Raw genomic sequence first — 23,123 nt, 5'->3', positions numbered from 1 at the left:
GTCATGGCTCCAAAGAAAGCTAGCAGTCATACTGGTAAAGGAAAAAGAAAAATTGAGAGAAAAACAATTGAAGTGAAGAAAGAAATTGTCGCAAAAACGAAAATGGTGTTCGTGTGTCAGTTTCGCTGTGCGGTACGATATACTTAAAATCGACAATATCTACTATTCTAAAAAATAAGGAAATGATAAAAGCTGCTGTAATAAACAAAGACCAGAGATACTCGAAGAAGTAGATAAGTCATTGCCTATTTTTATAAATGAGAAATAGCAGGTGACAGTATCAGTAAAGCATTTATTTGTGAGAAAGCATTAGAAATTTATAATGATCTAGTAAAGAAAACCCCTGGTACAAGTGCTGAAAGTATTACTTTTAAATTGATAGCTAGTAGAGGATGGTTCGAGAAATTTAAAGAAGAGAAGTGAAATTTGTTGGCACTCCGTCGCTTACGACGTCGAGGGTTCCAGTTGATCCGATCAACGGAACAGCCTGCTCGTGAAATTAACGTGCAAGTGGCTGAGCACTCCACTGACACGTCTACCCTTAACATAGTTCTCAGGGGATATTCAGCGTGACACAGTGTGACAAGACTGACCCTTTGAATTACAGGCACAACAGAAACAGGAAGTAAGAGTGAGAGAAAGTTGTGGTGGAAGAGTACAGCAGGGTTCGCCACCATTCCCTGCCGTAGCCTCGTGGAGCTTTAGGTGCTTTCGCTCAATAAACACTCACAACGCCCGATCTGGGAATCGAAACCGCGAGTCCGCTGTCCTAACCACTGGGCCATTGTGCCTCCACAGAGAAGTGAAATAACACAGTGTAATTAGGCATGGAGAGGCGGCAAGTTCAAACAAGGAAAAGGCTGAGAAATTTGTGATTGAGTTTAGTGACTTGATAAAGAAAGGAGGTTATCTCCCCCAACGGGTGTTTAACAGGGATGGAACAGGATTATTTTGTAAACGAATGCCAAATACAACCTATAATTACTAAGGAGGAAAAAGCATTGCCAGGGCACAAGCCAATGAAAGATAGATTCACTCTTTTGCTATGCGGCAATACAAGTGGCGATTTCAAGGTCAAGTCATTGCTTATTTACCATTCCGATAATCCGAGGGTTTTCAAAAGAAACAATGTTATGAAGAGTAAATTGCCTGTTATGCGGAGGGCTAATACAAAGGTTTGGGTAACCAGACAATTTTTCATTGAGTGGATTCATGAAGTTTTTGCCCCGAGTGTTAAAAAATATCTGCAAGAAAATCTTGCCACTAAAATACTTTCTCATGTTAGACAATGTTCCATTTCACCCTCCAGGTTTGGAGGATGACTTAGTTGAAGAGTTTGATTTTATTCAGGTAAAATACCTGCCACCTATCACAACTTCTCTAATACAACCAATGGATCAACAGGTCATTGCAAACTTTAAGAAACTTTACACAAAAGCCTTGTTTCGAAAGTGTTTTAAGTCATTAATGACACTCAGTTAATTCTCAGAGAATTTTGGAAAAATCATTTCAATATCCTGAATTGTGTTAATCTTATTCATAATACATGGAACAAATGAGTTACAGAACCATGAATTCAGTATGGAGGAAACTTTGGCCATACTGTGTACCAGAACAAGACTTTGAAGGATTTGAGACAGCTACAAGTACAGCTGCTGTCAAGGAAATTGCTATTGTTGATGATATTGTCTCTATGGGAAAAAAACTATGGGCTTGGATGTTGACAGTGAAAATATTGAAGAGCTGGTGGAAGACCACCATACTGAACTTACCACCGAAGAGCTCGTATACCTTCAAAATGAATAGCAAAAGACTTTGGCTGAGAAAGAGGATGTCCCAAATTCTTTAATCAAAGAAATTTGTGCTAAATGGGGTGATGTGCAAAGTTTTGTGGAAAAAGATCATCCTGATACAGAGGTAGCAAATAGAGCAGTAAACCTTTTCAATGATAATGTCATGTCTCATTTTAGAAAAATTTTACAATGCAGGCAAAAAACAACTAACATTGGACAGGTTTTTACTGAAAGAAAAAAGGAAACCCCAGAGAAAGATTTACCTGAGCCAAAGAGACAGAGAAGGGAAGAAACCCTCAAAAGACAGTTACCAGAAGTATTTCTGGAAGGGAACTCCCCTTATAAGAAATAACACACTTTTGTGTGTTATTTACAGTTTGAATAAACGTTTTTATACTAAGAGATAGCTGCCAAATATTCCTTATATCACTCTTTTCATGAACATAGGTTTTGTTATGTGGGTAAAAAGTTAGCTTTACAACTACATGGTTTCAGGTTCAGTCCCACTGTATAATACCTTAGGCAGTGTCTTCTGCTGTAGCCTTAGTTTAGTCTTGTGAGCAAAATTTGGAAGCCTGCTGTAAGAATTTTGTTTTTGTTTTTTCTGTTTGTTTTTTTTGGTAATAGAATTTGTATCTGGCAACATGGATCTCATAAGTGGTGGGGAGGGGAGAGTGGCACTCTGTTGCATTTGAACCAGGCCTCTAGTGAGGGTAACTTCCTCCAACAAGTCTCAGAGGTCCTGAGTCCTAAATGTCTCTAAAAAGACAGGCTTTTGGTTTTCTCTTCAGAGTCAAGAAATATTCAGACATTGAGTAGTTGACCATCTACAATATATATTCTATTCCAAATGGAAAAGTGTTTCCTGTAAGCAGGTGGTAGGGAGTTGTCAGTTATTATACCTCCTGTAATAACAGACAACTTAGACTAGATTTGAAAGTAAAGCATTTATATGGTTACCGTTAACCACCTTCTGAATCTGGTCACTTTTAATCGTTGTCTTCATTTCTATATGTCTATTTCATATAATAACAGATTTTGCTCTTCAAAAGTTGGTTGGTATGCCATGTATTCAACTTGAACTACCATTAAGTAGTTCTTCAATGTGGAAACTTTTTTACTGTGGAAATCCCTTCCATCAGTATCTACAATAGAAAATCTAAATTTGATTTTTGTCTGTTCTACCTCTTGACCTTATCCACAGTATAACGTAACAAACACCAGTAGAATCACATATCACAACACATGCAGTAGCAGATTTCATATATCTGCATAAACATCTAGAAACATGTAACTTTAGGTTCAAACTGTGCTGTTGTAGTAGACAAATCTGTCATACAGACTCCTCCACAAAGTCTGGATAATGGTGATGGCAATAGTAGTATGGAACTTAAAAAGTGTTTCTTACCATTTAATGAGAATTAGTAACTTGATTTATGTTTGACAATTTAAAACATTTAGTTAACACAAAAATGGTAAGCTGGCAGAACTGTTAGCACACCAGACAAAATGCTTTGTAGCATTTTGTCCATCTTTCAAATTCCACTGAAGTATTCTTTGCCTTTCATCTCCTTTCAGTGTCAATGAAATAAGTACCAGTAGAACACTGGGGGTTGATGTAATTGACTAGCCCCTCACCACAAATTCCAGGTCTTGTGCCTATAGTAGAAAGGATTATCAAGTTAAAACTATCTCTGGAAATCTCCATAAAAACTTGACATATCTCATTATATTCCTATGTTTAGTTGTATCTTCTGGACAACAACATGGCAAAAACTATCAAGGTGAGAAATTTGAGGTCAAACTGAATAACCTGTTGAAAAATCAAGGCTAAAGAGATCAAATAACACAGCCAAACCTGCTTTTGTTTTGTTTTGTGATCAGCTCAGATAATAATAATAGACAGCGCTTAGTTTTTAGCACTGCCATCGATGCTGTCTTTAATGAAATTCATTCTGTTGCAAGCATTCCATCTCTGTACACACTGATTTGAAAAAGGTTAGGCTGCAAAAATCATATTCATCACCTTCCTCATCTGATTAAAATATTTGTACATAACTCCTCCTCCTATTATTCTCGTTTCCATCACTAACACCATTCCCTCTACAAGAATCAATTTTTCAGTTCTTTCTTATCTTTCTTATCTCAACAAATATATTTTGATGCTGTATTTGTAAACCCCACATGAACCCTGATCCAACAGACCTATAATCCATGACATCCCAGCTGTGACCATCCTCTTTTGCATATATTTATGACCGTATCAGTCAAGGTTTCTCTTTATAAAATGATGATAAAGTGTAGCTGAGGGAGATTGCACTGCTATTTCTAACAGCTCTGCATTAGTGGAATTATTATTATTGATCATTGTTTAACCACAAATCAAATCTACAACAGCAGATCTATGATCTAAAAAATTCCAGCTGTGACCATCTTGTCTTTTATTTAGACATACAGTATTACAGATTACATTATCCAATGTGTCCATCCTTTTTTTAAGTGTTAGTGTGACCTGAGCAAAATTTGGCTGCTACTTTCTAGAAATTTTTCAGTGATCATATAGGGTGCCACATCTTTTGTTGGTGGTATATTTCTGTCTGATATTGTTGTTCAGTTCATCCAAACAATTCTCCCTATAAGAAGGGCATCCAGCCATAAAAGCCAAGCCAAATCAGATGGGAACCTAGTGCAGCTTCCCAGCTCTGGTCAAATGATCCAACACATGCCAGCATGGAAAACGGACGTTAAAGGATGATGATGAACCCAGTAAAACCCTCAAGCTTGCCAACATCACAACAGTTAAAACGACCCCTAATTCCCACCAACACCTCAACAAATAAGAGACAAAGAGCAGATGAACGCCACAATCACATGTTTATATGATGATGCAAGAATCCAATTTATTTTTCAATGAAAGTCTAAAGAGTTGTGACATGTTCCTGCTTGTCAACAGATGAAACATGTCCAACGTACAGATCAAGCAACCATTTCAGCATAACAGAGAAGAGGAGGAGGAGGAGAAGGAAGAGGAGGTGCAAAGGAGGGAAGGGTGGATGAAGAAAACAATGGTAACAGGAGGAAGGGAGGGAGAGATGGCAAAGTTTCAAAACTTTCCTTCAAATGACTGCTTAGCTCTTATGACAATCTTATCTTGATGCAAAATAAGCTCATCTGATATTCAACATCCATATATGTATGTGTGTGTGTGTGTATGTATGTGTGTGTGTGTGTATGTATGTGTGTGTGTATATATATATATATATATATATATATATGCACATATGTATGAGTATATGTATACATGAGCATGTGTATATATGTATATATATATATATATATATATATAAACACACACACATATATATATATACAGGTTTAGATGTGTGTGTGTACATGTGTGTACATATATCTAAACCTGGTTACAAGGTTGTTAATCCAAGAAATGGTAGCAGACACAAGCTTCCAGAAAAAAAAAAAGGAATAAGTACTCATCATGGTGTGTGTCATAAATAGCTTCTGACAAACCAAACCCAACCAACTTGTGGCCTTCTCAAGCAGCTAAGCCTCTAAGCCTAGAGGAACTGTTTATACTGACAGGAAAAGAGGTGAAGGTAGTTGCTGGTGAAATAAAACCAGTTCTTCAAGTGGATGGAGCTGGTCTGATTGCAAAGGGGGTCCATCTGAGAGAGTGCAAACTCTGATCTCAAATCTTTATGCCTTGCCATACTTGTTCATGTGAAAGGCTTCAGGAGCTAAACTGACCTGAGACATAATCCATAGGTGAGGTCTGTAAGGTAATCTAATCTTAGATTGTTACATTCTTTTATTCTGGAAACTTCTACCATAACATTGGTGCCAAACTGTATCAGCCCTTGCCTTTGGGAAACATAAGGGGCTTGAAGAAGAACTGATTGTATGGGCAGCTGCTTATTTTCCACACAACCTTCCTAGGATTAAAACAGCATATAAATACATACATACACATATATATTTTATATGCATACACACATACTCTTATATATATATATATATATATATATATATATATATATATACATATATATATATATATATATATACACACACACACATATATATATATATATATACATATACACACACATACACATATATATATACATATATATATATATATAGATATACAAACACACACACATACACACATATAAATAGATATATAGATACACACATGTATACATATGAATTTACAAATAAAAGCAAAATATACTCAAATCAGAAATAGGGTGTTATTAATTATAGAAATGCTGAGATTGCTCTGCTGCTACCCTGGGTCTTGCAAGCATCCTTATTGAGCACATATTTATACTTGGTAAGGATACTAAACAAACTCAGAGTAGCAACAGAGTAATTTCAGCAATACTATATATATATATATATATATATATATATATATAGAGAGAGAGAGAGAGAGAGATTTACAGATAAATATAGATATATAGATAGCTTCAGCCAAAAATTTATAAATATATAGACAGAAAGAAAATGGAAAATGATTGAAGAGCCATTTGAGAACTGAACCTATGTATTTTGAGTAATTGTTAGTGTGAATGGGAATTAAGACCAGTCACTAACTTTCAGTCTCGGCTCTCTAAAGAAAATATCCATTTTCTTCTGGCCTGTGTGTATGTGTGTGTATATATATACATACACACACGCGCGCGCGTGTATATATGGATACACACGTGTGTGTGTGCGTGCACATGCATATGTATACCCACACACGTGTGTGCGTATGTGCACATGCTAGTGTGTGAATGTCCTCACACATCAGTTAAAAGCTGGCCTTGCAGGGCAATAAAAAGCAGTCATTGAGGATTTTGTCTCCAAGGAGGGGTGGGGGTAATAGAGTGTGGGAAGGAATTGGGGATAATAAGGTGATATAAATAAATCATTTCAATCAATATGGCTTCTAGCCATTTTGTCCCTTCATCCATCCATCCATCCATCCATCCATTCATTCATTCATTCATTCTCTTTTTGTATTTTCATGTGCATGCAAACATGTATGTGTATACATGTATGCATGTGTGTGTGAGTGTGCGCACTTCTTTCCTTCTGCAACATTAATTTTGAGGCAGGAGAAAAGTGTAACGTTGTGTTGCCAATTTGTCTTGTTTTGGCTTCAGTTCAAGCAGCTTGGCTGGAATGAGTTGATGCCACAGCTAATAGCAATGGAATATCACTGGCATCAAACCTGAAAATAAGGAAGAAAAGAAGCATTTTTAAAATATATTCTAAAAGATGACAAAAAGTAGAGGTTAACTATACATGATGTCTACAAATTAAATATGTCAACAAGAAAATTTCTACATTTTGTCTTTTTAATGTAGCAAAATCACTGTCAACAAACACCTTATTCTTGAAATGAGAACCACATTTTAACCCTTTAGCATTTAAACCAGCCACATCTGGCCAAAATATTCTACCTGGCCAGATCTAGCCTCAAACACCTACCCTACAATATCATTTTAAAACCATCACATCATTGAACTCTCAAAGCTATGAGGTTGCCAGTCCCGCTGGACTGGCTCCTGTGCAGATGGCACGTAAAATACACCATTTCGAGCGTGGCCGTTGCCAGTACCTCCTGACTGGCCTTCGTGCCGGTGGCACGTAAAAGTACCCACTACACTCATTGAGTGGTTAGCGTTAGGAAGGGCATCCAGCTGTAGAAACTCTGCCAAATCGGATTGAAGCCTGGTGTAGCCATCTGGTTCACCATTCCTCAGTCAAATCGTCCAACCCATGCTAGCATGGAAAGCGGACGTTAAATGATGATGATGATGATGATGATGATGATGATGATGATGATGACATTTGACAGAATAATCTGAATGCTAAAGAGTAAAGAGCTTAAGGACCAGAAGCTCCTCAAGGAAAGCAGAATGAGTTTGATTAGAAACTGACCAAGCAACTTCTTGCTTGGGGGTGGGGCTCATTAAAACTGATTGGAGTTACTTGACAACTACGACAAAGGCAAAAATACCCAAATTTTCATTTTATATGCAGCGAATTAAATTACCGTTTTTTTAATAATTGTTGCTGTTTATATATTAGCTGTTTTGCTAATTTTGCAATTAGTTATAAATTATTAGAACAACCATAACAATTTAGAAGCCATTTACTCAAGTATGAGATAGATGGGACATGTGTTGTAGAGTAAAACAGACTGAGGCAAAAAGATTAGTATCTAGTATGTTAACCCCACAGCTAAACACCATTTACAGGTAGATATAAAGATTGAAGCCAGCAAGCAAGAGATTCTAAAGAGCAGATCTATATAGTGTCTAAAATTAGTAAAGGTGAGAATACTTACCCCAACATTGTTGTCAGTTCTTTCATAGAGGGTTTGTTAATTCCATGAGCATATTCTACCAACATCATACTCTTGAAGTAGATCTCTTGTAGACGATCTTCAAGATGCATCATACACTATTATAATAAACAACAATGTGATATATTTACTATCTAAGCTTATGACAGATGAATACTATATGGAATGAGTTACAATATATACAATGAATAGATAGTATATAGGAAGACTGGTTCTAAATCAATGAAAGTTCACTAGAGAGAAAAGCAGCATCTGTTTAAGGTGGACAACTACCAATAAGCAAACAAACAGACAATAAGGTTCCTGACTAAAACAAAAGACAAATGTAGTGTAACAGCTTTTAAAACCATACAGAAAAATTAACTTGTTCATATGTCTGGTCTCATGGTAAGAGACAACTTATTCAATAGATACTTGAAGTGTGGATAGACAAAAAGAGAGGGGGGGCTCTATACAGATAGACAAATATGGCTTGGGCCATATCTAGTTATTTAGATTTGTCATGAAATTAAGCATTATGATGAGACCAGAGAGCCTTTATTGCAGCTTGGAATTAGAACTGAACAAAACATTTTTGTTGTTTTTTCTTTAACAGTTCATCAGGATTATATAACTTGTACTATTTAAAATCTTGTTGGCATTTTAATAAGTAACCTTCCATAATATTATCTGGTAGTTTAGAAGGGAGGGATAAAGAAATGCTAATAAATTGTTAACTAACAACAAAACCAGTCAGTTTGAGCCCCATTCAAAGCTGCCAGAAAAAAAAAATCATGTGGCCTTAACATGGACCTAATTTAGCAATGAGACTAATTATATATGGATATGAATACATACTAATCTATCCTACTATTAAGTTTTGATATATTTAAAATAAAGAGTATTAAAAAGCAAACCTTCTCCTATTGCTCTCTCTCTCTCTCCCTCTCTCCATTACTCCCTTCCCTACTACTCTCTCTTCATTAGTTCCTCCTCTATCACTCCCTTCTCTATCATGTATTGACACCCTTCACTCTGTCATCACCCAACCATCATGTAGCTCTCTATTACAATCTCAGTCTTATTACCCTTAGTTGTATTCTTTCTATTTCTCACCAACAACCATCATATAGCAGTCTACCTACCTACTACTCTCTCTCTCTCTCTCTCTCTCTCACCCCACTAGTTCTTATCACACAAGCTCTCCTATATTACTCTCTTTCTATCACTCTCACTTTCTCCTATCCTGTTGGTTTACAAAGAAAGGAATGAATGAATACACAACAAAGGGTAGAGAGAAGTCTTTAGTCTTGTTGAAGACAATGCTGTCTCTAAAACTGATGCTATGATAAAATGAACTCAGTACACTCTGTGAATAGATTAGTGAGAAGAAAAGCATCCAGTGATAGAAATCATGCCAAAAACAAAGCATACAAGTGAGATGTGGTCCAAATAAGCCCTGATTTAGACAGTGTCTATGTGTTCAATCCATGTCGGCATGAAAAAGTGAATGTTAAAATGATGATTATAAAAAAAAAAAACTTAGTACAAAAATATTCCTTCTCTCAAAATTTTTTTTTCCTTTAAAAGGAGGAAGCGAATCTACTTACAAATTCAGGGCTCATCTTTAGTTTCCACAGATCTGACACAGATTCAACCATATCACAGACTAGGCGAGAAGCAGAGCAAGGGATTGGAGATTTATCAATTCTGCAGCTACTGGCAATGCTAACATTCCTGTAATCAAGAAATGAAAAACAATTATATTCTTACCAAAACTGACTGGAATATTAACTAAAATATAATTTACAGTAGTTATCAAGGTAAATAAACTGCACAATATATCTTTTTTCAATACCAAAAACGTAAGACTGTTTGGACAGAAGTTAGAATAAAGTTCAGTGTTAGGGAGGTAAACTAGCCACTTCTCTTCATTAGTTTAAGTTTCTCCCAAAAATACTCCTAACCTCTTCAAAAGAAACACAAAGACCCTTACAATTGGGACTGGATCTGTGTACAACATTAAGTACTCATGGTGAGATATAGTGTCATTAGGCTAAACCATACCAGTTACAGATACTATAATACTGATTTCCAACATATGCAAAAGACTTTAAACTAATATAAAGAGAATACTGAATTATGAAAGGTAAAATTGAACCTGGATTTAAACACAGAATGTAAGAAGATATGAATAAATACCATTTGTCCAACACTCTACTGCCAACACACAGAAACAACAATATTGACAGCATCAATATTAAAATGTCATTTAATTCTTTAATATGTGAATTGATTCATCTAGTAGTAGTAGTAGTAGTAAAAACAGGTAGAATGTAGGTAAAATACAATGGCCATATTGTCAAAGACAATTGTTTGTTTACCATGTGAATCATTTACACCACCTAGTAAGAGAATAGTTCTTCATTTGGAATATGGCATGACTGTATGGTTAAAAGTTTCTTTAATAACCACGGTCTTTGGTTGAGTTTCACTGCTCATACTAATCAATGCCTTGTAAACAGAAAGTGGTAGACAGAAACTGTGTAGAAGCCCACCATATATAAAATTCATGCTGTATACACTGTAAAAGTAGATGAAAAATGCACAAAGAAAGCATAAGGTTGTGAGATCCTTGTTTGCTGAGGAATGTTTCAACCTCTCTATTGTTTGTGTCATGAGAAAATGCATGAAGTACATGCTACAATGTGGATGGCAATAGGAAAGCAGCCAGCCAGCTGTAGAAACCAAACCAAATGATTATGAGTACCTGTCTATGAGTGTTTGCTTCCAATATGAAATGACTTGGACTGTAACAACCAATCCAACCTATACCAGCCAGGAATGCAAATGTAAAATGATGATTATGATAATGATGATGATGATAATGATGATGATGATGCTGTATGTGTATGTTTATGTATCTGTTATGATGTCTGTCTTTACACTGACATTGCTAGTTCATGTTCTGTAACTTAGAAACTCAACATACAGATCAATATGATAAGTTACAGGCTTTGAAACATAAGTACCAGGGTTGATAGTACTAATTAAAACCCTACAAGGTGATGCCCCAATAAGACTGCATTCATTTAACTGAAAGAGTGGAGTCAGCAACAACTTAAAGCTGGAATATTTCTTGGTTCTAAAGAGAAGGCCAAATCTCCTGTAGTTTCAGCAATTTTTGCATTAGTAGCAGTAATGACTTATAAGTAATAATGAACATAATGATGACAATAACAACAGAAGTGCTGCAGTTGGCGCCAAAATGATGACAATCAATAATGAAGAGCCAGAAGTTATACGCACCATTCATCAGTGTTTGCTAAAATACACACAGCTTCTGTGATAGGTTCATCCAAGATAGAGTGCTGAAAAGAAACAGAAGAAATTATGTATAACAAACAATGGCATTATAGTTGTGATACTGAGCTACTATCAAAGTAGGAGTTGAAATTCTACTGGTGACTTCAGTGTTGAAGAACAAGTCAGCAGTAGAAGTAAGTTGGCTGTCGAAGAGACAATAACTGTCACTATTTCTATTCAGTTAATGACAATTATGTGTTTCCTTTGATTATTATCAGAAAATTGGCACAGTCCACATTACCTAGTCTTGATACAAGCACCACTAAATCCACCAGGTACATAAAGATAAAATGAATAACAAACTGAATGTTCTGTTACATTGATAAACTACTAGACATCAGTTTAACATAAGTATTCTGATTGCCACACTTCATTCCACATGTCCACACTAATCACACTGCACCAACACACAAGTCCTTACTACAACACTACACCCAACACAACATGTCCTTATCACCAGACTACACCAGACATGTCCATCACCACCACACTGCCTCTCGTACTGTATGACCACACTAACACATTCACATGCCATCAATATCACACTACACCCCAAGCATATCAGGACAACCACACTACAGTTCACACCTGTCTTTATTACTCTGCTCTATCAAACATACTTCTTGAAGTGAAAGAATGACACAATTAATGTGCTAGGCCTATAGAACCTTTCTAAACATTAGCAAAATCTGTCGCAGTAGGAATATAACTACTACAAGTCTACAGTAGCTAATATAACCTCAAGTATTTACATTATTGAAAAACTGACCACAATTACCTCACGACTACCACAGATATCTAATAAGAGCTACTAAAACTCTACTGTAACATAACTAATACAACTACAACAAATACACAATAGTAGTTACTACCTGAACTGCTTGTTGAAGGTCTTTGTTCATCTTTCGATGAAAGTGTGAACTTGATGTTCCATGTAATACAAAATCAGATAAATAATGGTCGGAAAAATCTGCCAGTAAGGAACGGCCAAAATTCTTCGCAAAACTGCTAACCGCTTTTTTTGTTCCCTGACTATTGCACCTGAAAAAGATAAAATTACAATGCATAGAATAGAGTTACAAGAATTAAATTGGATAATTCTTTACATTGAATAATAAAAATCCAAGGTGTTATTGCACAAAATCTTAGATTTTTCAGAGAAATGTGTTGCAAAATTCCAAAATATAAATCCAATATTCAGAAATTAATAACTCTGTTGACAAGAATCAAATGAAACCCATTACAAGTCAATGAATACTGATATTGTTCCTTTAGTGCTTTACTGGTTTTGATCACTAGACCGCAGCCACCATGCCAGAGTATCTACCACCTTCAAACCTGAAGCTGATTATATCAACCTCAATACATGTGGCCAGTATTTGAAGTACTTCATTGATAGTTATTCTATCAGCCCCGGAAGAATAAAATAAAACAGTATGATTCAGATTGTGACCTTAGAGGATAAAGGAATACTTCAAATACCACTGGTATTTTACCCAACGCTACTGATAATGCTGTCCATCCACTATCAATCATAATTCTTTTTCTCATAAGAACTGTTTCTATAGAAATTGTACAGACATGCTGTTTGCACCACACTTTTTAACAACTGACCTGTAAGAATAGCATATATCAAAAATACATGAAGGTTGTGCTTCCAGCTGGCACAATGGCAAATGTTGGAATGATGGAATCAAACAAATAACATCATAAACTACATCTAATAATTCTCTGGCCAGCTATTCCTTACTGTGATTAAGCTATAGTCATCTGGTCTGTATAACAACTCAATGATGCATCATCATATACAGTGTAGACATCACAGTAGATACAAAATCACTTCTAGAATGTATGATAAAAACACAGCACAATAAACAAAAATTATTTGAAATATCTGAAGAGTATGAGAGATAAATTATGTGAGTAATGTGAGTATATTTGTGTGTGTATGAAAAGAAAAATATACTTACTTTGGCATTGGTAATTCTTTACAGGTGAATAGAGGGTCAATAAGTTCCACATCATGAGTGTTGGCACTGGCTGAAGACATGTGTCTCGAGCGACTGGCTTCTGATAAGCTAGACCTACAATAACAACAAGACACACACTGAATGGGGGGAAAAGACATGTCTGTTGACTCACAACAACAATATTGAATAGAAAGAGAGAAAGACATGACTGTTAACCCACCCTTACAACAATAGTAACAACAACACAGTGAATGGTAAAAGGAAGCTATTATAACAACAATGAATGAAATTTGCTTGTAAAACCACACCTACAGGATTATCTAAGTTGTTATTTGATGTATTGCGAGAGAACAAAAGGTGAAGTCTCTTGAGCAGTGGAGTCTGTCACCCTATTATAGTTGTTAGGAATAAGGTCAACTCTTACTGAGGAAATCCCTAAACAGACAGAATGGCCATAACCATCCTGTTTATTTGGGAATAGCAAGAACTACCTAATGTGTCTTTCCTTTCTTAAGAGGGAAGATGCCATTTGAGGGAAATTGAGTTGTTATTTCTAGCAGGTAGTGATCTCATACAGGCTCCTACTTCAAGCTATTCCATTTCTCTCTTTTCCAAAAGTGAATAGGGGTCGTCAATAATTGATTTAAATATCTAAGTATTTCAGTAATTTGAGAAAGAACAGGAAGGGCCACACTTGTAGCTTTTTCAAAGCATCCTTCACAGTGGGGTTGCTCAGTTTGAACATCTCTATGTTGATGCTAGAGAGAAAATTAAAAAAAGAAGGAAAACTAGGAAGCTATAAGTGGTCATTCAACTTGTTAGAAATAACAACCACATCTCTCTCAAATCACACACTATCATCTTAACAAAAAAAAAAAGCACAAAAGAAAAGATGGTTACAGGTGAAACGTTTCTATAAGACCAGGGGTTAAACAACCATAATATGAACAAGTACAAAGTTCCAGAAGTTCAGGCTCAAGTTAAGGACCAAGCAAAGTGTTCAGTGTAGAGTGGAGCCTTTGGGATATTGTGTATGACAAGAGATGATGGGTGAGTGAAACAGTATGCATGACAATAGGTGGGGGAATAGGGTGGTGAGTGAGGAGCTGTATATATATGACAAGGAGCGGGATGATGAAGTGAGACAGAATATGCAATAAAAGGTGGAGTGGGGTGTGTAAGACACTATGCATGACAAGTGGTAAAATCGGGTAGGTGAGACATTATGTATAAGAGGTGGGCATTTTGATACACAGCTTGTTAGTTTAATAGAGCAGTAAGAAAAAACAGAGAGAAGGCATAAAAAAAGCACATCAGTGTGCAAGTGGTGAAAGTTTACCAAGCCAGATGGCCATTCATTTGAATAAAGCCTACAATTCAAATACTCAAATACATTAGTCAAAATACATTATTTCAGCAAATATCACCAACAACATAATGTAATAGTTAACCTTGACTGACAAACAAGATACATGGTTCAATTCTCATTAAGGAAACAACATTTTTTCTTATTTTATAAATAATAATTGTATAGTTTAACCCTTTTGATACCAACCTGGTTGAAACCACCTCTGGCTCTATAGTACAAATATCTTCTTTTCAAGTTCTGAATTAAAATCTTCCACCAAACCTTAGTCACAATTTATGTTCCTAACACTAGCTTAATAGCAACTAAGTTAATTTACTAAATTCTTTGTTATATTTAAAATTAATTGAAAGAAACAGAGCATCTCAACAGAAATATGGTAACAAAAAGGTTAAGTGTGTAATTTATACGTCAACACACACATGCACACACAAATGAGTGAATAAACTAAAGAAAGAGATACTCAACACATTTAGTTGGAGATACATGTATTTAATAGAAGTCTGACTCAGTTCCACATTACATAAAGCAGTGGTTCTCAACCAGGGGCCATATAAGATTTTGGTGTTAAAATTTTTTTTGCAATAAATAGGTTCTACTTCTACAATTCACAAATTATTTTAACAATTTCTTTTTATGCAATTCCTAATAATATTCAATTATCAAATTATAAATGATATTTTAAACATCAAATGGCTATGTGGTTTCCATCTGAGTAAAATAGGAATCAAAGAGGATCCACTAGTAAAAAATGGTTGACAAGAGTTTGTCTCTGAAAACCTGATGAGGTGGAAGAGTCCTATGCCCAAGAAACTTTAAGTAATGTGGAGCCAAGCCAAACTGTTATTTTATATATATCTTTGAGAATAATGTAGCTTATTTGAAGTATTGTCAACTAGTTATAAATGACAGTGAGTGTGTCCCACAAAATAAGTTAGAAATAATAGCATGAAAGCAAAATAAAATCAAAGGTTTACACATTTTTTTACTTTAGATATTTCATGTAAACTTTATATTTTTTTTTTTTTTTTTTTTTGTGAAATATAAGCTAAAATGTAAACCTGTATCATTTGAAATATAAAGTAAAAGTGGAAACCTTTTGATATTACACAATATAAAGTAAAAGTGTGAATTTTCATTTTTTTGTTGTGTGAAATATAAGGTAAAAATGCAAGTTTTTGATTTTGTATTACTGTGGCTTTCTCAATCAATTTATCAAAAACTCTTAACTATTATTAAATTGCACATACAAAACAGTTAGTTTGGTTCAAATATGAGAAATGAAGTAACAAAGAAATATATTGTTGAATGGACCATTTAAAATGATGTAATGAACGATAATATTGATGGGGATGAAATGACAGAATTGTAGTAGATAAAGTATCACTAACACACACACATTCAGAAATCATCACATTTTTAACTTCTCTCTCTACATATATACATGTATATATGTGTATGCGTGTGTGTGTGTATTGTTCAGGCCACTTTACATCTTGTTACTCAGCATTTCATGTTCGCTGACAGTTCTCAGATAGAAGTAGCTGGTAGTGATATCTTTGGTACAGTTAAAGGATACAGCCCAATGTTGTATTATATAACTGTTCTGAAGTTCACACAACCAGTCACTTCTGTTTCAGAATTGTCTTTCAGCATGATACTAGGTAATGAAATGTAAAGTGGCTTCAACTATTGAACAGAATAAATTTAGACTTGTGTGACATCACGTAAAAGCATCTCTGTGGTGCCACGAAAAGCACCCAGTACAGTCTGTAAGGTGGTTAGCGCTAGGAAGGGCTATTTCCACAGATATTCTATAGAACTTATAGCCAGCACTGATTTTTGCTACAATGTTTCATACTGAGACATCTCGTAGAAATAACCTTAAAATAATGTAAGAGCACTACTGATGCAACAGAATGTGATACTGACTTATGAAAACATTTAGTATACCTTATAGTATATTGTGTTTGCATAACAAGGTACCACATACCTACAAACCTTTAACATTAGGAAGGGCATCCAGCTGTAAAAACCATGCCAAATCAGACTGGAGTTTGGTGCAGCCCACCCCACCCCATCCTGGCTTGCCAGCTCTGGTCACATTGACCAACCCATGCTAGCATGGACAATGGATGTTAAATGATGATGATGATGATGATGACTACTTAAGTTATTGAGTTCTCTTGACTTTTCTATAAAGTTAGTTTGTACGTAATACTACTCAAAAAGATAATCTCCAAACTATAAATACACATATTTTCATCTTCATTTACCGTCCATGTTTAATGCTGGCATGAGTTGGACTAAGTGTATGCACACATACACACACACATGTATATGTGTGTGTGCGTATTTATATGCATACATATGTACATACATATTTACAAAAAGTTAGGTATATCAGATATATACAAGTTAGAACAGGAAATTAAAAAAATAGAAAACTTACACCGAGCGTGCCAAAGACACTTTTGTTGGAGCACTGACTGGTTGACCATTAGAAAGAGAGGTTTTTGAACTGGTTGCAGAAAGTGAAGGCTGGCCGTCCTGCAGAGAATCCTCATCATCAGGAAATGTTGAGGACGTTATCACAGATGTCGCGATAGAGTTACTAGTACTTAAAATGTCAACTATAGGCAATCCAACCTCAGAGATGGCCACAATTTCATCTTTGGTCCTCGGTTCTGAACTGGTGAAGTATTCATCAAATGTACTGTTGACATCTTCTTTAAAACCATTCTGAACATCACAAATTGATGAAGTGGACTTGGAGCTGGACTGCTGGAAGTCATGCTGAGCTAGCTGCTCAGACAATTTTGAACGATTCTTTTTTTGATTTTGGCACAATGAGGTGGCATCACTATTACTACTACTACTACTCCTTCTTCCCGTTACTATAGCATCAGTTTGATGAGAGTCAAGTGATGTAGCATGTCCAACAATGTGCGTATTTTCACATGGCAAGTGCTCCTGTACAGTAGCACTTGTCATGCTGCACGCTTTTTCGTGGGGAGGAAGAGTATCATCCTTTTCTATTTCATTAGTACGAAACTCATTAATTAAATTGTTAATCTGAACATCCATGATTGATTCACGGTCCATAGATATGATATCACTGAGAGTCCGTTCGCACTCGCTGGATGTGTCATCAAATGACACACCTTCTAAGGCAGAAGTCACATTGCATAAATCAATATTTTCATGCACCTCACTACAGCGGATAAAATAGCTGAGAACGTGTAATATTTTGGAAACTAAATCAGCTTTTTTACCGGTGACCACAGTCCGCGAGAGTCTTAGTGGATTTCCAATACTTCCATAAAGATCTCTGGAAAACAGAGGGAAAAAAACATTTTAATATCCCTAACAAACATCTCAAAATAAGAAATACACATACGCTACCAGTATCCTGTCCCTTCTCTCTCTTTCCCCTACAAGAATAGTACCATTCACAGCACCCGAGCTTATAATTATGTATCAGTAAAATATTGGACTGATTCAATCTACTATGTTTCTTCTCTTTAATACATGACCAAGTGCTTAGTTATGTAAATAAAGTTTCAATGAACAAAAACTTTTACTTGTTTTTAAATTCTTGATGTGTGTATTTTACATCAATTATGTCCACAATGACCTGTACTTACTTACTATAAGGTAACGGTAGCAACGGTTAAATATCTTCAACATCCTGTTGATTTACTCAACTGCAGCAGTTTTTCTTGTAAGAAAGTAATATAAACTAAAATACACATTGAGGTTTCTGTCATGAGAGCATAGAGAAATAGATGTCTATTACTTACCCTAGCTGGGCCCACAAGGGATTGTAAGGGTGTGTTCTGGCCAGGGCATCCAACTGTAGTAAAGAAGATAAGATGATAACACCAAAAGAAACAGGATATGAAGATTTTGATCTTCCTTTCTATATTTATCTCCATCTCTTCAGTCAACATAGGCAGAAAGAGAGAGGAGGAGAAAGAAGGTAAAAAAGGGAAGAGGAGGAAATAAAGTATAAATGCATACAAACAGATGTACAACACTCACAAACACACAGACATGAATATTATTACAAGAAAGAATTAAAGACAAACTGACCCATTTAGCTGAATGCTTGTCCATGTATTTTTTTGATGTTGTTCCTCCAGTGGGAGTGACTGTAGGTACCCAGGCTAGGTGGTATGTGAGTACAGCACTGATTACTGTACTTATAAAGCTGAAATAGTCAAACAATTTCACTTGGTACATGCACAAACACACATCACATAAACATAATTCATTGGATCATTAGGACACTATGGAGGAGTTTGACTGTGTACAGTGTATGAAAAAGAACCAGTATAATAGGGTTCATTCTTTTCCAAGCAATCAAGAACAACAGTTCTAATTGGAAAATCAAAAGTGAATCTTGGTTTGCTAGGAATGGCACATCTAACAGTAACACACTGAAACATTAGTATCTACTCAATAGCTCTCTTGTTATCTGATCTATTTGCTGAAAGTAGAACAATGGAGAAATTTCTTTCTTACAAAATATTTTTTTCTGAAGATTATACATGTTTTTACTCTCAACTTTCCAATACTAATATAGAACAGATTTTTGAGAAAATACAAATAAACTGCTATGATTGATCCGTTTGATGCTGTTGTAGTTTAGCAGCTCTACTGAAGCAGATGTACGATCAGAAGCAACCCAGCTCTGACCACACAATTTTTTATTCAGAGTATAAAATCTACATAAGTCAACAGATCATTTTGTTTAAGACAATAGGGTATGATCTGAAAAGATCTGTTGCTGTTTCTAGTAATTTAAGTGGCCATGTAAAGGTTCCTTTGCTGGTAACAACAGGTAATTGTTCTTTAATTTCATCTCAGTTCATTGCAGCTTTGAGAGCAAATCTTTTCAGAGCAACATAATGAAGTAACTGCAGCAATGTGTGTTTAAATCTGTAGTTGTTATCCATAATCTCACAGAACTGTACTTCTTAGATCCAGGTGAAGGGACAGAGGAAAAACTAAAAGGAAAATGTAAGGTGCAATAACAAATGAAAGGCAAAACTTACAAGTGTGTATTTTTGTTTTCAAATTTGTCTACAAGTGCAGTGAACTGTTGCATAAACTTATTGCAGTGGACATATTTATAATTGCTGTGGGCCATCATACTGAGCCACACTGGTTCAGAGAGTCGTGGGGCTGTGTACAAGTCATGCAGATCACTTCGTAAAATTTCCAAACCCTATAGAAATATAAACAAAAAGTTGCGATTGAAAGTTAGCTGTATTAATTTGGTGCAGCGGTGATTCTATGTCCAAACCTAATATTTTCTGTTATTACACATCAAATCCTATGTCAAAACTTTAGAAGCTATAATACAACTAGGAAGAGACAATAGGATGGCTAAAAAAACAAAAATACTATAAAGGAATATAATTAGCTGGGATGTTTTTGCATATTTTTTTCTTTTCTCCACAAGGGCTTCAATATGAGTTTGCTCAAAGAGTTCAGTGCCCCTTATGGAGAGAATACTCTAAACACCACAATTAGTCACTGTATCCATTAACCTTCTTGAGACACCCAGGTTAATTCATCAGTCCAAGTGATACAAGCTGAAAGGACTTTGAAGCCAATCCAACAAATGTTGGTTTTGAAGTGTAATAGCTAATCAGAGATCGCCTTTCAGTAGATGTATCTCAATAGAAATAAAAATTTCGGTCTTTTTGGCTACACATACCAAAACATCATGTGTCTCAAAAGGGTTAACGAAATCAGTTGCATTCACATGGCACATCAGATCTTGTTTCAAGGAGTATATATATTGTGTCAGAGAGAATGATTGCTACTAGCTGACCATAAAAGATTGCTTTAGAAATGCGATCATTTTGCATCCAAATCACATGATCACATTCGCAGAGTTGAAGTCTTATGAATAAAGCCTACCACTTAGTCTCAAAGACTTAGCAATGACAACAAAGATAGAAATTTCTGAATCAGACAAGAGTTGAGTGAATAGCACTGCTTTAGAGTCAACGACAGAGGAATATGGCAAAAAACAAATCTTAGACTTCAAAACAACACCAGCTAGTAACATGCTGAAATTTTTATCATTTCTAGCTGAAAACAAGAATTATTCACTGTAGCACTAGATATAAGGTGTAAAAATGTAGATGAGAATTAGTCTTACCTCCATTACAATGGACAAAAAATATTTCTTGTTATTGAAGGCATGGTTGACAGTTTGACTGAGTTTCTCTAAGTGGCCCTCAAATAAAGGAATGTGGGCAAAGAAGAAAGTCAAGAACATGCTAGAAAAGAAAAGGAAGTAAATAATTTTCTTTTGAAGGTGAATTATGGAAATAATTAAGAATTTTTCTTTGATCAATATACTTTTTTATCATTTAAAAACAAATACGGCTTAAAAGAAAAAAACCCAAAACAACTACCTATTTTTTTCTTCATCATTCCATAAATTAAACAATACAGCAATCCCAAGTTTATTTCTTCTAGATCTTGGTAAAGATGATGTCTGGAATAGAAATGATATAACATCAGAAAACTATCAGAAATAATTGATAGCAAGAGCAGTGTCACAGATAAAATAACTGTTCTACTATTGATACAGTATTATCATACAGCAACAAACAAGGCATTAGATAAAACCACACACACACACACACACACACACACACACACACACACACTTTAATAAGTTAGATAAGAACAGAGGACAAAATTAAAGCAAGGCTGTTACTTACATCTGATCCAACTATTTCTTGAGACCCTTTCCTTCCTCGTGACTCCAAGGATGTTTTCTGAGCACGCATCCATCGTCGATGAAGACTGTTGTAGCTGCTGGCAGTGCTGCTTCCAGGTGATGGAAATGAGGTGGTGAAACTGTCACTAGAAGTAACTGACAAATAAAGAAGACATGATCAAAAGGTGAGTTCACTGAAATTGAAACCTTAAACTTATAGGACACTTAGTAGAGAAGTACTTAGTGCGTTGGATGATGGCTTAGTGACTTAAACAGATTTTGTTTCATTTATGAAGGAATTTGATAAACTCTTCCAATTCATAACAGTGGGGGGGATTAGAGAATAGATGTATGTATGTGAATGTATGTAGAGGGGGTCTATAAGTTTTAGAGAAAATTAATACAGGAGTAGGCATGGCTGTGTGCTAAGAAGCTTGCTTCTCAACCACATGGTTCCAGGTTCAGTCTCATTGCATAGCATCTTGAGCATGTGTCTTCTACTATAACCTTGAGTGGATTTGGTAGACGGAAACTGAAAGAAGCCCATCGTGTGTGTGTGTGTGTGTGTGTGTGTGTGTGTTTGTCCCCTATCACCACTTGACAACTGATATTGGTATGTTTAAGTCCCAATAACTTATCACTTTGGCAAAAGACACCAATAGAATAAGTACTAGGCCTAATAAAAAGTCCCAGGGTTGATTTGTTAAACTAAAACTCTTCATGGCTGCAGTCAAATGACCGAAACAAGTAAAACAAAAAAATAATAATAATCATAATATTAAACAATGGGCTGTTATGTAGATAGATGTATGTATGTGTATATGCACATGTAAGCAAGCATATGGATATGAAAATAAACAGATCAACATACAGACGGATAGGTACATAGGTTATATGGAAACTGAAACACATGACCATATATACACACACACTTTACTTCACACAAGGACACATATGGAGATGCACATCCATACATACAAACATAGTACATAGTTGCAAAACACATATATACACACACAAGGAGACAGAGGTGCATACATATACAAACACACGCTCACACACACACATACATACATAAAAAATACACAAACACGGACATGCAAGCACATGAATATGCAGAATACATACATACAGACGCACACACATACATACATATGCATACACACACATATATACATACATACACACATGCATGCATAGGCACACACACACACACACACACACACATGCGCACAAACAAACAAAAAGGAACGCAGTGTAAATAACAAAGTCAAGTCTATTGAAAAGGTTGCAAGACGCAACAAAAATTTTAGGAAAATATAAAAAAGGAATGAGGGAAATTTTACCGGTGAGTGTGTTAAATTATAAGGCACAAAAACAAAATGACTCTCCCCAGACACAACAGAATATGCTTCAACACACGAACTCACATAAAGAATCTTGCAAACCAAATCCCAAAACGAAATATGGGGAAGAGTTCAGTGAGTAAACATTTGAAACTAATTGACTGATACCAGAGAAACTG

At 35.5% G+C, this 23,123-nt stretch overlaps 1 protein-coding gene across 2 annotated transcripts in view; it reads right to left on the bottom strand.

The window, feature by feature from the left end:
- Nucleotides 1-6,809: 6,809 nt before the first annotated feature.
- LOC106874084 (folliculin-interacting protein 2) overlaps nucleotides 6,810-23,123 on the bottom strand; it is an 80,504-nt gene continuing 64,190 nt past the window's right edge. For both annotated transcript variants that reach the window (XM_014921679.3, XM_014921680.3), the window contains 13 exons: nucleotides 21,600-21,754; nucleotides 21,288-21,370; nucleotides 21,029-21,149; nucleotides 19,911-20,083; nucleotides 18,946-19,063; nucleotides 18,654-18,706; nucleotides 17,303-18,181; nucleotides 13,485-13,598; nucleotides 12,387-12,555; nucleotides 11,458-11,519; nucleotides 9,759-9,885; nucleotides 8,152-8,267; nucleotides 6,810-7,029 (listed from right to left, as the gene is read on the bottom strand). In XM_014921679.3, coding sequence (XP_014777165.1) covers nucleotides 6,963-7,029; nucleotides 8,152-8,267; nucleotides 9,759-9,885; nucleotides 11,458-11,519; nucleotides 12,387-12,555; nucleotides 13,485-13,598; nucleotides 17,303-18,181; nucleotides 18,654-18,706; nucleotides 18,946-19,063; nucleotides 19,911-20,083; nucleotides 21,029-21,149; nucleotides 21,288-21,370; nucleotides 21,600-21,754 — 2,237 coding nt within the window. In that variant the 3' untranslated portion in view covers nucleotides 6,810-6,962. The remainder of the gene's footprint in view (nucleotides 7,030-8,151; nucleotides 8,268-9,758; nucleotides 9,886-11,457; nucleotides 11,520-12,386; nucleotides 12,556-13,484; nucleotides 13,599-17,302; nucleotides 18,182-18,653; nucleotides 18,707-18,945; nucleotides 19,064-19,910; nucleotides 20,084-21,028; nucleotides 21,150-21,287; nucleotides 21,371-21,599; nucleotides 21,755-23,123) is intronic.

Source organism: Octopus bimaculoides, chromosome 2 (genome assembly GCF_046866305.1).
Source record: "Octopus bimaculoides isolate indiv1 chromosome 2, ASM4686630v1, whole genome shotgun sequence".
NCBI classification, from domain to species: Eukaryota; Metazoa; Mollusca; class Cephalopoda; order Octopoda; family Octopodidae; genus Octopus; species Octopus bimaculoides.
This window is presented reverse-complemented; position numbering and strand designations above follow the sequence as displayed.